The sequence below is a fragment of the Vidua chalybeata genome, chromosome 6, assembly GCF_026979565.1.
Source record: "Vidua chalybeata isolate OUT-0048 chromosome 6, bVidCha1 merged haplotype, whole genome shotgun sequence".
Classification (NCBI taxonomy): Eukaryota; Metazoa; Chordata; class Aves; order Passeriformes; family Viduidae; genus Vidua; species Vidua chalybeata.
The window spans coordinates 27252779-27265470 of record NC_071535.1 but is presented as its reverse complement, the minus strand read 5'-3'; the positions used below and the strand labels follow the sequence as shown (position 1 = coordinate 27265470).

Genomic DNA, 12692 nt, shown 5'->3' with positions numbered 1-12692 from the left:
CCCCTTGGCATTGCTCTTTCCCCGTGGCATTTTAAGGGTATAAAAGCAAGGGACCTGTGGCTAAGAGAAGCAAACTTGTAACTATATTCCATTGCGGTAACTGACTACAAGTACATTACTTTATTTGTAGCTAGATCCTTGGTTTTGAAACATCAGTCCTTCTATTTAGTCATGAGGTGGTCATTATCAAAGCTGTTTCAGTTATTTCTTCTTGAAACTTCAGTCCGAAAGCATAACCTACCACCTACTCAATAGAAAAGCGGTGCAAAAGGCCGTCCCCCGCCCTGTGCTCAGCCGGGGCACAGCACGGGCCTGTGTTTTCAATCGTCAGCGGCCGTTCCTGGCTCGCCGCGGCCGCGGAGCCGGGCCCGCCCCCGGCCCGGGGCTCGCCACGTGTCGCGGCGGCTGCGCAGGCGGCGGCGGGGCGGGGCGGCGCGGCCGGGCCGGTGGCGCGGGAAGATGGCGGCCGGGATCCGGGAGAAGCAGACAGGTGAGCGCCCGCCCGCGGTCCCGCCGCGCGGGCGGCACCGGCCCCTCCCGGCGCTCGGGCGGGGGAGCGGGACTGGCCTCACGCCGCCGCCGCTGCGCCTGCCTCTGTCCCCGCGGGGCGGGCTGCGGGCGCCGCCGCGCCTCCGCCGGGAATTCGCGCCCTCTCACCCGGCTTGGGTCTCCCGGCAACGGGGTGGCGGCCCCTCTACCGCCTTCTCCTCGCCTCTGCGGCGGGACTCCGGAGCCTCGGGCCGCAGTTCTCGCAGAGGGTCCCCGGCCCCGCTTGGGCCCCAGGCCCCGGGGACGTGGCCGTAGGTGCCGCCGAGGTGTGGAAGGCGACCCCGGGGCGGGACTTGGCCGGGCCCGGGCCGTGAGCGGTGCCTTCTGCCGCGGCCGTGGGAGCGCTCCCTCCGTTTCGGTTTCTTTCTGCTCGTGGGAAGGATCGTCGGGAAATAGCGTTTAATGGTGCAAAAATAAAGCTGCTGTTATCATATTCATGTCAAGACAATACAGGGGCATCCAAGCGTGTACTGACCCTCCATAAATTAGGAATACGTTAATAACAACAATTGTGCATGAGGATTTGTGTGAGTAAAGGGTTTGTTAGTTTAGTCCCTTCTTAGACATTGCTGAGAGTCCTTAACTGATTCTTCTCTGCCTTGATGCTGCTTCGTAAAGCCTTGGACATACTCCTAAAGCACAGGGAATGTCATCTCCGTAGTCTTCTACTTCCCTTGCTTGCCAAACTTGTAATCAGTAGTTAAGCTGTAATCATGACACTTTCTCCTTGACAGCTGCAGTATCTTTGGTGTTATAGAGGATTCTGGATGCGTTTAGTTGGCATGAAATGTTTCAAACCATCTGCCTAAAATATCAGTTACAGTTTCTATGGACCTTAAGTATTTTACTAGTATGCTAAATTTTTTGGTACCAGTCTACTTTTTTGTAATCTCATTCCTCTGCCTTCTACCATTGATAGTGCTATTTGATGTTCTTCTGAAGTCCTTTGCTTATCTTCTCTTTGCTATCTTTCTAATAAAGCCTATTTTATTTGAGCTCGTATTCTGTACAGCTTTATTCTTTTGTATTCTGTTTCACGGTGTTCATAGAGTGGTTTGGGTTGAAAGGGACCTTAGAGATCATCTCGTTCTAACTCCCTGCCTGCTATGGGCAGGAGCACCTTTCACTAAATCAGGTTGCTTAAAGCCCTATCCAGCCTGGCCTTGAACACTTCCAGGTATGGGGTATCCACAGCCTCTCTGTACAACCAGTTCCAGAGCCTCACAACCCTCATAGGGAGAATTTTTACTTTATATCTCATCTAAACCTACTGTCTCCATTTAAGGCCATTCCCCCTTGTCCTATCACTACATGCTCTTGTGAAAAGTCCCTCTCCAGGATTCTTGTAACTCCATTTAGGTAGTGGAAGCCACTATAAGATCTCTCTGGAGCCTTCTCTTCTCCAGGCTGAACAAACCCAACTCTCTCAGCCTTTCCTCATAGGAGAGGTACTCCATTCCTCTGATCATCCAGAGGAGGCTGTTCCTCCTCTGGACTTAATCCAACAGGTTCAAGTTCTTCTTTTGTTGGGCCCAGATGTGGGCGTAGTACTCCAGGTGAGATCTCACCAGAGGGAAACAGAGGGGGCCTTCTCTCATCCTGCTGGCCACACTGCTTTGGATGCAGCCCAGAATACAGTGGCTTTCTGGGCTGCAAGTGCAGGTGCATTGCCAGGTCATGTCAAGCTTCCCATGCACCAACCCCACAAGTCCTCCTCATGGTTCCTCTAAATCCATTCTCTGTCCAGCCTCTTATTTGTGCTTGGGAGTGCCCCGACCTAGCTGCAGGAGCTTGCACCTGGCCTTGCTGAACTTCCTGACGTTTACACAGGCCCACCTCTCGAGCCTGTCAAGGTGCCTCTGGATGGCCTCCCTTCTCTCCAGCTTATTGAGGAGGAATTTCTTCATGGAAAGAGTTAAACATTGGAATGAACTGCAACTGCCCATGGAGGTGGTAAAGTCACCATCCCTGGAGATGTTCAGCTGGACATGGCACTTGGTGCTATGGTCTGGTTGACAGAGTGGTGATCAGTCAAAGGTCTTTTCCAGCCTGAATGATTCTGTGATTTGGTGACGTACACAGCTTGATGTCATTTGCAAACTTGCTGCAGGTGCACTCAGTCCCACTGTCCATGTCACCAATTGTTACTTGATTATTTCGGTCAGCCTTTACAACTGAATCCATGTTGTCTTCTGTTAAAGAGGTCTTTTCCAAGGAGCTAGATTCAACAACTAAAATGTAATCAGAAAAAGGTTTCTTATCATTTAGTTATGGTCTTACCATGTATGTGCACCATCTGTTGTGACCTTTATCCTGGTTCATAACCAGGATTGGTTTCATAACAAAAGCATATCATTGTGCAAGCACAGTAAAAACCTGATCCTTGCCCCAGAGAACATTCAGCACTAATATAAATGAAATTACAATATGAATACAAAAAAGGAACTCGGACACTTGCTGAATGTTGACATGATTGTCACAGCACGCTACTAGTCTGATTACTCTTTCTTAGCAGAGAGCTTATGCCAAATTTCACTTTAGATGATAAATTCTGCAATGCAGCTGCTTCAGCTCTGGTAGTACCAAAGCACATAACCATACAGCTTTATATAAAATTGCTCATATGGCTGAAGATGTCACCAGCAGCGAGGGGCCAAAGAATCCAGGAGTAGCCTGTAATTAATTTTCAGAACTGCTTCATGGTGTTTAAAAAAGAAAAGGAAAAACTATTAATCAAGTCATAGGAAGGCTGGAGTCCATCAAGACTCAGCACTCAGTGCTAGCTTGGATTTTCCCACATTTGTGTTTCACTTCTAGTAATGTCGTTTGAAAAGGCAGTACACAGGAGGAAGCAGGGCATCAGAAACTCTGCCTGGCCATGGATAGATGATATTAGGAAAGCCAGAGTTCCACTGAGGTTGAGCTGTGCAACATGTATCTCGAGAAAGGATAAGTGCTTCTGCTGCAACATTAGTGTTAGCAAAAATGTAAATGATAAAAAAGGTTGGACCTTTGCTAAATGGAGCTGGTCATTTAATGGTGACACAGATAGACTGAGACACAGATAGGGCTGAGGTAACCAGTGCTGCCTTTCCCTCAGTCTTCACCTACAAATGCTTCCAGGCCTTAGTGTCACTTTGGAGTCAATCATTGAATGAATCCTATTGGAAAATACTTCTCATCACATGAAGGAAAATGCATGCATGAATTTATGTATGGTAAATCATGCCTGACCGACCTAATTGCCTTCAGTGATAAAATGACTGGGTTTGTAGGCAACAGGACAGTATTTAATTTACCTTGACTTCAGCAAAGCTTTTGACACCGTGGTGTTATATCCAAGTTAGGATGTCATGGACTAGATGCATGAACAACGAGCTACATTAAAAAAACTGGTTGGATGGTCAGACTCAAAGGGTTTGTGATTAATCACACATAATTACTTAGAGGCTTGTAACAACTAGAGCCCTGCATGAGTGTATTCTGTGACCTCTCCTGTTTAAAATGTCTATCAGTCACCTGGAGGGCGTTGTCAGAGTGTACTCTGATTAAGTGTGCAGGTGACAGCAAACTAGGGGAATCTCTTCTACTTGAGGGCAGAGCTAGCATTTGGAGGCATCTAGATGGACAAGAGGAATGGGCCAGCAGAAATCTTATTAAATGTAACGATGACAAATTCCTGCCCTTGTAAAGGAAGAACCCCTTGTGCATACAGGCAACAGCGTGGGGGGTTGCCAGACTGGAGAGCAGCTCTGTCAAAAAGACCTGCAGGGAGTCCTCGTGGACCATCAGCTGGAGGGAGTCAGCAGGGACTACCAAAGTGGTCAGAGGCTCTGGTAAGGCTGTAGCATTAAGGCTTGTTCTGGCTGGAGTTTTCTCCAGGTGGCTTCAGGGTGGACGCTACAGCAGCTCCCAAATACCTATGGGCAGCAGTGAGAAGATGGAACCAGGCCCCTTTGTAGTGGTGTATGGCAGTAGGATGAGGCACAACGTGCATAAATTGCATAACATAAACAAGGTGTTCAAACTGGATGTAAGGAAAAGCTTTTTTCTCCACAAGGACAGTCAGTGCCACAGGTCGCACAGTGTGGTTGTGGCATCTCCATCCGTGGAGAACTGACTGGATAAAGGTCTGAGCAGCCTGGCCTAGCCTCAGAGCTGAGCCTCCTTAGGCAGGAGGTTGGACTGGAGGTCTTCCAAGGTCCTCTCCAGCCTGAGATGTTTTGTGATACTGTAGGTCCCAGGAACTGCACTATATTCATTCAGCCAGAGTCAGAAGTTAATTGTTTCTACTGCTCTCCATTTATGAGCTAAGTGGTATCCATCACTCTAATTTCTTCAAGTTTTTCCTCTGCAAAACTCTGTGATGATTTTGTTATGAGATTTAAGTGAACTGGCACTATAGCACGAATAGTCTTGTACTGCTAGTCAAAGATGGCAGAGCAGCATGTACTGTGTTGTTTAGTCAAGATAAATGAGGAATGATTCATTACATAATAGATTTATAAATTAGACGTAGGTAAAACAATCTGCTTTGGTTTGTATGTGGAATGGAAAGTTAAAGTTCATTCATCTTTCAGAGAGTTTTCTTGCTACAAACTAAGGGTATTTTTGTATTTCTTAAACCAGCAATTTCTTCATATGAGTTCTCAAAATCTTTCAAACTGTGTATTGATTTTAGTCAAGCATAAAGGTATTTTTTGTTTGGTGTGTACAGTGTTTTTCCTGTGGGGTAGGAAAAGCAGATCGGGAAATAAAGCAGACTAGTTCCCACTGGACAGAATGCACCTTCAGGAAGATACTGGAATTATTTTTAAGGCAAACCATGTTAGAATAGAGCCTGTATAGTTAAGGAGATTTAATGTTTTAGAACTTGCTTCTTTACCTTTTGCTGTGTCCTCTGGAGTCCATAAATTCTAGCAGATGTGAGCCACTTGTCAGTCAAAGCTGCATAAAAATAATGAAAATGTGACTTGTTGTATTTATATTTTGTGATGGTATTCCTTTCAAATGAAATGTATAATAAAATCCTGCTAAAGTCTTTAGTCACTGTTGTTGAAGTGTAAAGAGAGTAAAGCATTCTTTGGCTTTATTTTCCAGTGGCTTTAAAACGTATGCTGAACTTCAATGTTCCTCCAGTTAAAAACAGCACAGGAGAACCAGTATGGAAGGTAAGAACTTTTGGAACTGGAACATGAGAATTTTATGGTGTTCAGAAAAGTTCAGATTTTCAGGTTTTAACTAAACCAAGTTCATCTTTCTTGTGTTATTAACGTCTACAAAATATTTTTCCTGTATTGTAAATACACAGAACTGTGTATCAGAACTGCTGAAAAAATACCAGAGTCAGAAAGAAGCCCATTCAAATGGAAGAACTATTGATAGCATGAAGAATCTGAGCTCAGGCTAGCTTTATTACCTTTAAAATATAACTTGTAGGTCATGAGGAGCTTTTGCTACTACAAAGCATATATTCTGTCTCTTCATCTGTTGTCTTTTTTCACTAGTTCCTATTTTCTCTTCTGATTTCCCTTTTGTTTTCTCCAAAATGCAATCAGGAAAACTCTGCATATGCAATAACAAACTTCAAACAGTAAACTTTTGTTTGACAAGACACTTTTCAGGAGATGGAAATGATGGTTCTTTTTTCCCCTTTATCACTGAGTTTCCCCTTGTTTTTTCTTTTATATTTTATTTATTTGTAAGCATAAATGGAAGTCCATGACAAATTAATGGTTTATTATAAATTGGTAGATGTTTAGATGTTGAAGCACTTTTGAAGTTAGGGTAGTAGTTCCCTAAACCTCAATTCCTGTATCCACGGTATTCTACAGTATCCACTTTTTACAGCACTTTATAAGATGATGCATATCTGTTTCAGGTTCTCATTTATGACAGATTTGGCCAAGATATCATTTCACCTTTGCTGTCAGTGAAAGAGCTGAGGGATATGGGAATCACTTTGCATCTGTAAGTACTTTTAAAAAATTGGGAATTCTTTTCTAAAAAGAACATTATTTAATATTCCCCAAAATAATTAACAAATCAATGAAAAATCATTGAATAAATAACTGCTAGAATAAAAATTATACACTGACTTGTTCCTAAAATCAGATGCCATTACACAGAATCAGGGAGTGGAGAGATCATTCCAAACAAACACTGTTCACTAGGATTTCTTGCTCAAAACAGGAGGCCCTTGTTCAAAAATAAAAATTATCCAGTAGGTATTATTTTGGAGCTGGTCATTTAATGGTGACACAGATAGATTGAGCATTTGTCTCTACAAATCTTTTTACAATCATATATGTTAAAATTATATTGGCACAAACTTTCATAAGACTGTGTATGTTCTTTGCTTTATCTTTTTACACGTAGATTTTACTTGTCTGCTGTCAAACATCTGAAACCTTCAGGTATTATTTTAAGAGATTTCTCATGTCTTTTTCCCCAGATTACATTTACCTAGTCCATTGTCATTCCTTAGCTGTGGTAATAGTCATGAAGAAACTTTGAACATACGTGTATTTTTTTCCAAGTTTATTAACTTTTGCTAAGTGAAGGCTAGAAATGGAAACAGTTCAACCTTACACATCAGCAGAAACATGAGAAAAACATGTAAGCACCTTGTCTTCACGCAGGAAAGGCAAGTTTAATAGAATTAAATATAGTGGGTTTTACCACATCAACAGTTCACATATGAACTTTGTGGATGCAGTATTTTAGCTTCCTCTGAATGGATAATCTGTTTTTGAACATTTGTAAAGCCTTTTCTCAACTTTGAATAAACTTTAAACACATCTATTAATATATTCAGCAAAAAATACACAAATGTGATTTCTTTTCTTGCTAAAACTCTAGATAAATATAGAAGGAAATTGTAGGAAATTTCATTTGTCTGTACAAATAAATAATTTCTTTAACTTTCTTAATTTTATACATATCAGAGAAAAAACACATTGGAGATGTCTTTTTTCTTCCTGTCAGGCTTTTGCATTCAGATCGGGATGCTATTCCAGATGTTCCAGCTGTTTACTTTGTAATGCCAACAGAAGAAAATATTGACAGAATATGCCAGGTAACTTGCATCTGTAATATTTCAAAAGAGCTCACACAACAAGGTGTGTGAAGTAATCCTGCACTCACCAGAATATGACTGTAACTGCTAGCACGTATTTGTCAGAAAAATATTACCCAAAATATTATTATGCAAAACTTCAATTTCCCAGTAAGTAGAAGGGTAAACATGTCTTGTGTGTTTCAGACAGAGTTTGGGGAGTGAAAAGACAAGAGGCAGTGGGTACAAATATTCCATTTAACATTAGAAAAAGCTATTTTAATGAGGGTGGGTGAATACTGGAACAGATTGCCTGGAGAGTTTATGGAGTCTTCATCCTTGGAGAGGTTCAAAACCTGACTGGACACTATCCTAAGCAACCTGCACCATTTGATACTGCTTTGAGTGGAAAGACTGGATTAGGCTAACCTCAATTTTTCACATTTCTGGTAAGGAAATGGATGGAAGGTTGACATCTTTGCCAAAGTAAGGAGAAGAGCAAAAAGTATTTTTGGTCAGCAGTAAGGTGTGGAATAGTAAGTGTTGCCTTTCTGCTTAAATGGCATTTCCTGGTTTTTTTGCAGTTTTGGGGTAAATCGTTTATATCTGGATATGTAATCAAAACACCATGTGTAGAGCTGCATGAACAGACAGCTAAGCACTTCTGAAGGTTTAGTTTGATTGTGGGTAACTGTAACATTACATAGTAAAAGTACGATTTCTTCTTTTAATTAGTCAGGAATGTATTAGTACTTATTCAGGAAAATTTTCCTTTCTTTTAGGATCTTCGAAACCAGCTTTATGAGTCTTACTATTTAAACTTCATTTCTGCCATTTCAAGAAGTAAATTGGAAGATATTGCTAATGCTGCTATAGGTGCTAATGCAGTTACTCAAGTGGCTAAGGTAAGAAATTCCCCCAGTACCTAATATTAGCACCATTAAAGGTCTCACTGTATTCTTATTTTCAGGCATTCTGGGGGAAAAAACAGAACCTACAGTCATCCCAGTAATACAGCTTAGTACCATACTTCAGCTGTCAGAAGTCAAAGTGTTGCACTTTTGGGCTAAATGATAAGAGGAAAAATGCAGTGGTTTCAGAGGATTCCTGATCACATCAGCTGAATGAGTGCTTTCAGTGCATATATGTTTATGTATTATCTCCAAAATAAACAAAAAGAGCAGTAGGAGTGCAGTTCTTATTTGAAATAATATTTCATATGTACACACTTTTACTGAGTACTCTCCTGTGCCTTTATGATTTAAAGGCATGTGATAGGGATTTACTTTTATTTTTGTTGAATGGCTGTACCAAAACCTGTAAATTACTAAGTAATACACTTAAATACATTCACTTTTTCTCACTTCAGTTAGTACTACTGGCATGAGAGAAAGAACCCATTGTGAAATAAAATGAACACTACTAGTATTGTTTAAGCCTTAGGTCCTCAGCAGCAGGAAATGAGTATAGCACTGTAAACTAGCTTTCTTAAATCTGTTTTTCAATTGTGATGTCTCATTAATAGTTTATGATATATAGGAGTTTAATTTTTTTCCTGAATGCCACAGGTGTGTTACAGAATAATTAGAATTCATGAGCTTAATGTCTTATTGACCTCTTTCCTCTCTCCAGCCTGAGAACTCAGTGCTGATTATGTTGTAGTCCTTCATATTCATAAATAGTGAACCTATAATATTGAAATGTCCTCCATGTGTGTTTTTTCAGTGATACTTGGCTGCTAAAACTTTGTGCACAGAAACAGTTCTGGCACTTTCCAGTGCTCAAATATTTGGGGTTAATCGCTCAACCCTTACAAAGGCTTTTTAATTCATAAAGTATATACTGCATTTTTTTAATAGATAATTTTGAAAAATATAGCAGTAAATCACATACATTTTTTTTTATGCTTCACTCTGGATTATTCTGACCATTATTCCTTACTTTCTAGGTGTTCGATCAATATCTTAATTTTATTACTTTAGAAGATGATATGTTTGTATTGTGTAACCAAAACAAAGAACTTGTTTCATACCGTGGTAAGTAGAATTTATATTAAAATTATACAGGAATGCCTGAAGTTGAAATTCACTTTTGAAGTTGTAGCTAATAACCAACAATTACTTCATTTTGCTTTGATCTGCTCAGAATTCAGGATTCAGGATAATCTGTTAGATATGTAAAATCATGAAAGAAGCAGTTCTTAGATATTAATTTCAGCATCTTTTATTACATGGTGAGTGTGATACTGAAAAGTAAATACATATTTTTAAATAACAAGTATGGTATAGATATTTATGGATAATAGCACATAACAAATAATGTTGGAAAAATTATATATTGTTTTCATATGTAGATAGTCACTGTGGGTGGGAAAGGGCATTCTAGACAATAAGCAATACTGATTGCTTCTGCAAGCATGTGAGCCAAGCATGTCAACTTCTTCATAAAGTTTCAGAGTTGCAAGTGAAGTCAGCCTCCTGGAGCTCTTTTTTTTTTCTTCAGACTTCTGTTCAATTTGGTTTGGAACCTAGCAGGAAAAGCAAGTGGCTGCCTTAGGTCAGTTCCCTTGGTGCTATGGCAGCTCAAGTCAGCATACATACTAGTTGTCATAATTGTTCACGTGATTTTCCTCCATTGTGCTGATTTTGTGTACAGCTCTGACCCATTCAGTGTGCTAAATGTACAGAGAACTACCATTCCTGCCCCATACTCTGGATGTTACAGGGTATGTTGTCTGGCTGCTTCTGCTGTACTTTTCCTCTTTTTTACATCAGAACCAGTAATTTCAGACCTGCAGGGTCTGAAATTTAATTGACTCATTCCTTAGAAAATACCAACTCACTTGTGTGATGTACAAATGCAATGAAAGGGAAGAAGCAAAAGTCAAGATAGTCCTATTTTTGCAGCAGCTCCTCATTGCTTTAGTGTAGCTACAAAGTCACACAGCTAATTCTTGGTGCATAGAATACTCCCTAGTGACCAGACAGAAATGAGAAGTCTCTGTATGTCTAATATTTAGCAGTGAATTTTTTCTCCTTTCTTGCAGAATATCTGATGTCAGTACCTTTCTTTAAAACTGGATCCATAATAACTGAGTTGTATGTCACACTGGGGATTGATTCTATTGGCAGAATGAAGGGATTTTTGTTTGAAAAGCAGATTTAATTTTTTTCACTAAAACCTGATGTTGAAGAGTTTTAATAGTAATTGTTTTGTGATGTGTTCCTGTGTATATAAAGATACTTAATTGACTGTCTTAAGATTCCTTATGCTAACAAGGAATTTGAACTAAAATAACTGAAAATGTTTTCCCCCCATCAGTTTCTATCTGGCTTGTTTTCCTGTCTTGGGCTGTGAAATTTGCAGCATGTTTAAACCAATGTAGAAGTGGGCTGTTTCCAAAAGCTCATGAACAGAAATCTGATCTCCCACAGAGAGTGATGAGTTTTCCATTAGAGCTTGGTAGCTGATCTGTCTCCTTGTGTGATTTCTAGATCTGACACAGACAGGCAGTAGGAGTGCAGAGGTGAGGAAGAAGTGGGCTTTTTTGCCTGTGGAGAGCAGGAGACTGCCAGTTTCATAGTCTACAAAAGTCAGTGTAAATCTGAGGGTACTTAAAGATGGCTGCTATTCTTGAAGCAGCATTGCTGCGTGTGACCACAAATATATCTGAATGGGTGAACTAAGAACAAATATCACAAAACAGGTTACTTTTCAGTTTCCTGATTCCTTGGCTGTATGACTGCTTTTACAGAGAGGTATTGTCAGGACAAATAAGCAATATAAAATCCTTCAATTGTGTGAAAGACTTTCCTAGACAAAGGACACAATACATTCTCTCTGTTTAGTAATGGACAAGAAGTGATGAGTTTAAATGCAGAAGAAAGTTTCTGATCAGATATTAGGAGCACTTTCTAACTTTAAAAATAGTGAAATATTAGATTACCTGTAAATATTATGGTATTTTTATGACTGGGAAGCTCTTTGAATTGGTTTAGATACAGAAATTACATGGGTTTAACTCATCTTTGAAAAGGAGGACCAACTAGTTAATCCCTCAGGCTCCCTCTGATTCTACTTTTCTAAGACAATGTATAAGAAAGAGTAATTGAGTCATATTGGTATAAAGTTGATAATTGAGACATCCTGTTTCATGTTATTTGAGTGCTTCTTTACCATTCCTTACAATTTGGTTGAATTTTGTAGTACAACAGGAAAATGTAAGAGACCTATGCTTACTCTTCTGTAATAGATGCATTTCCCATAAGCTTGTTAGAGTGGAGAGAGAAACTTATGGAAAACATGGTAAAATATTTTACCAAAAGATTCTTAATGAAGTTTCTCAAAGGTTGATCTAAGGAGCAGGAATATTAAGTATCTGTGTTGGTTGCTATGGTACAAGAAAAGGAATGTGCTCATAAAATGTGCATGGTAGACAAAATTAGAAGGCATTGACAGTGTGCAGATTACTGGAACGTCAGAAATGAGTACTTTAAACATATTAACAGGATGGGAAATAAATTTTAAAATCAGAAAAGGCAAGAGAGTAAAAATGAGGTTATTTCTCCCCTGTAAACTGGGAGACCGTGAGTTGGAAATAACTACAGAATGATAGCCCCGTGAATTTCTTCAAAGCTTTATCATTATAGAAAAATACAGATATTGGGAATGGTCTGCCTTTCTTGGTGCTGATATTTCAGAAGCCTGAAACTTCTGTTGCTGCTGTCAGCCTAGTCAAAACTTCAGCTTACTAAGTGTAGTTGCTGAAATATAATCCATGTCTCTAAAAGTTCTTACAGGGAAAAGCTGGGGGGAAGAAGCATCTTTAAAGTTCGAGAATGGTTATAGCTGCCCATGCATAAGTTTAGGATGGAAGGCTTATTAATGTTTAGAGCTTTGAAATTCATTTTTGAGGAAAGAGGATAAGACAGGTAATTATGTAAGAAATTTTTAAAGGTAAAGTAAAACAAGGATAGGATTTATGGCATGAATCCTGAGATAGTGCTTGACTTGAGATCTGTGATAAGATTTAGTTTGATATTTCCTGTTGGCTATTATATTCTTGTCAAGGTTAGTTACTTAAGAG

The 12692-nt window shown here is 40.0% G+C and overlaps 1 protein-coding gene across 1 annotated transcript in view; it reads left to right on the top strand.

Annotated features, from left to right (window-relative positions):
• Positions 1 to 436: 436 nt before the first annotated feature.
• SCFD1 (sec1 family domain containing 1) overlaps positions 437 to 12692 on the top strand; it is a 49723-nt gene continuing 37467 nt past the window's right edge. Inside the window, exons 1-6 of the mRNA XM_053945653.1 lie at positions 437 to 490; positions 5650 to 5720; positions 6431 to 6519; positions 7537 to 7627; positions 8389 to 8511; positions 9555 to 9642. Of these exons, the coding sequence (XP_053801628.1) occupies positions 460 to 490; positions 5650 to 5720; positions 6431 to 6519; positions 7537 to 7627; positions 8389 to 8511; positions 9555 to 9642 (493 nt within the window). The 5' untranslated portion in view covers positions 437 to 459. The remainder of the gene's footprint in view (positions 491 to 5649; positions 5721 to 6430; positions 6520 to 7536; positions 7628 to 8388; positions 8512 to 9554; positions 9643 to 12692) is intronic.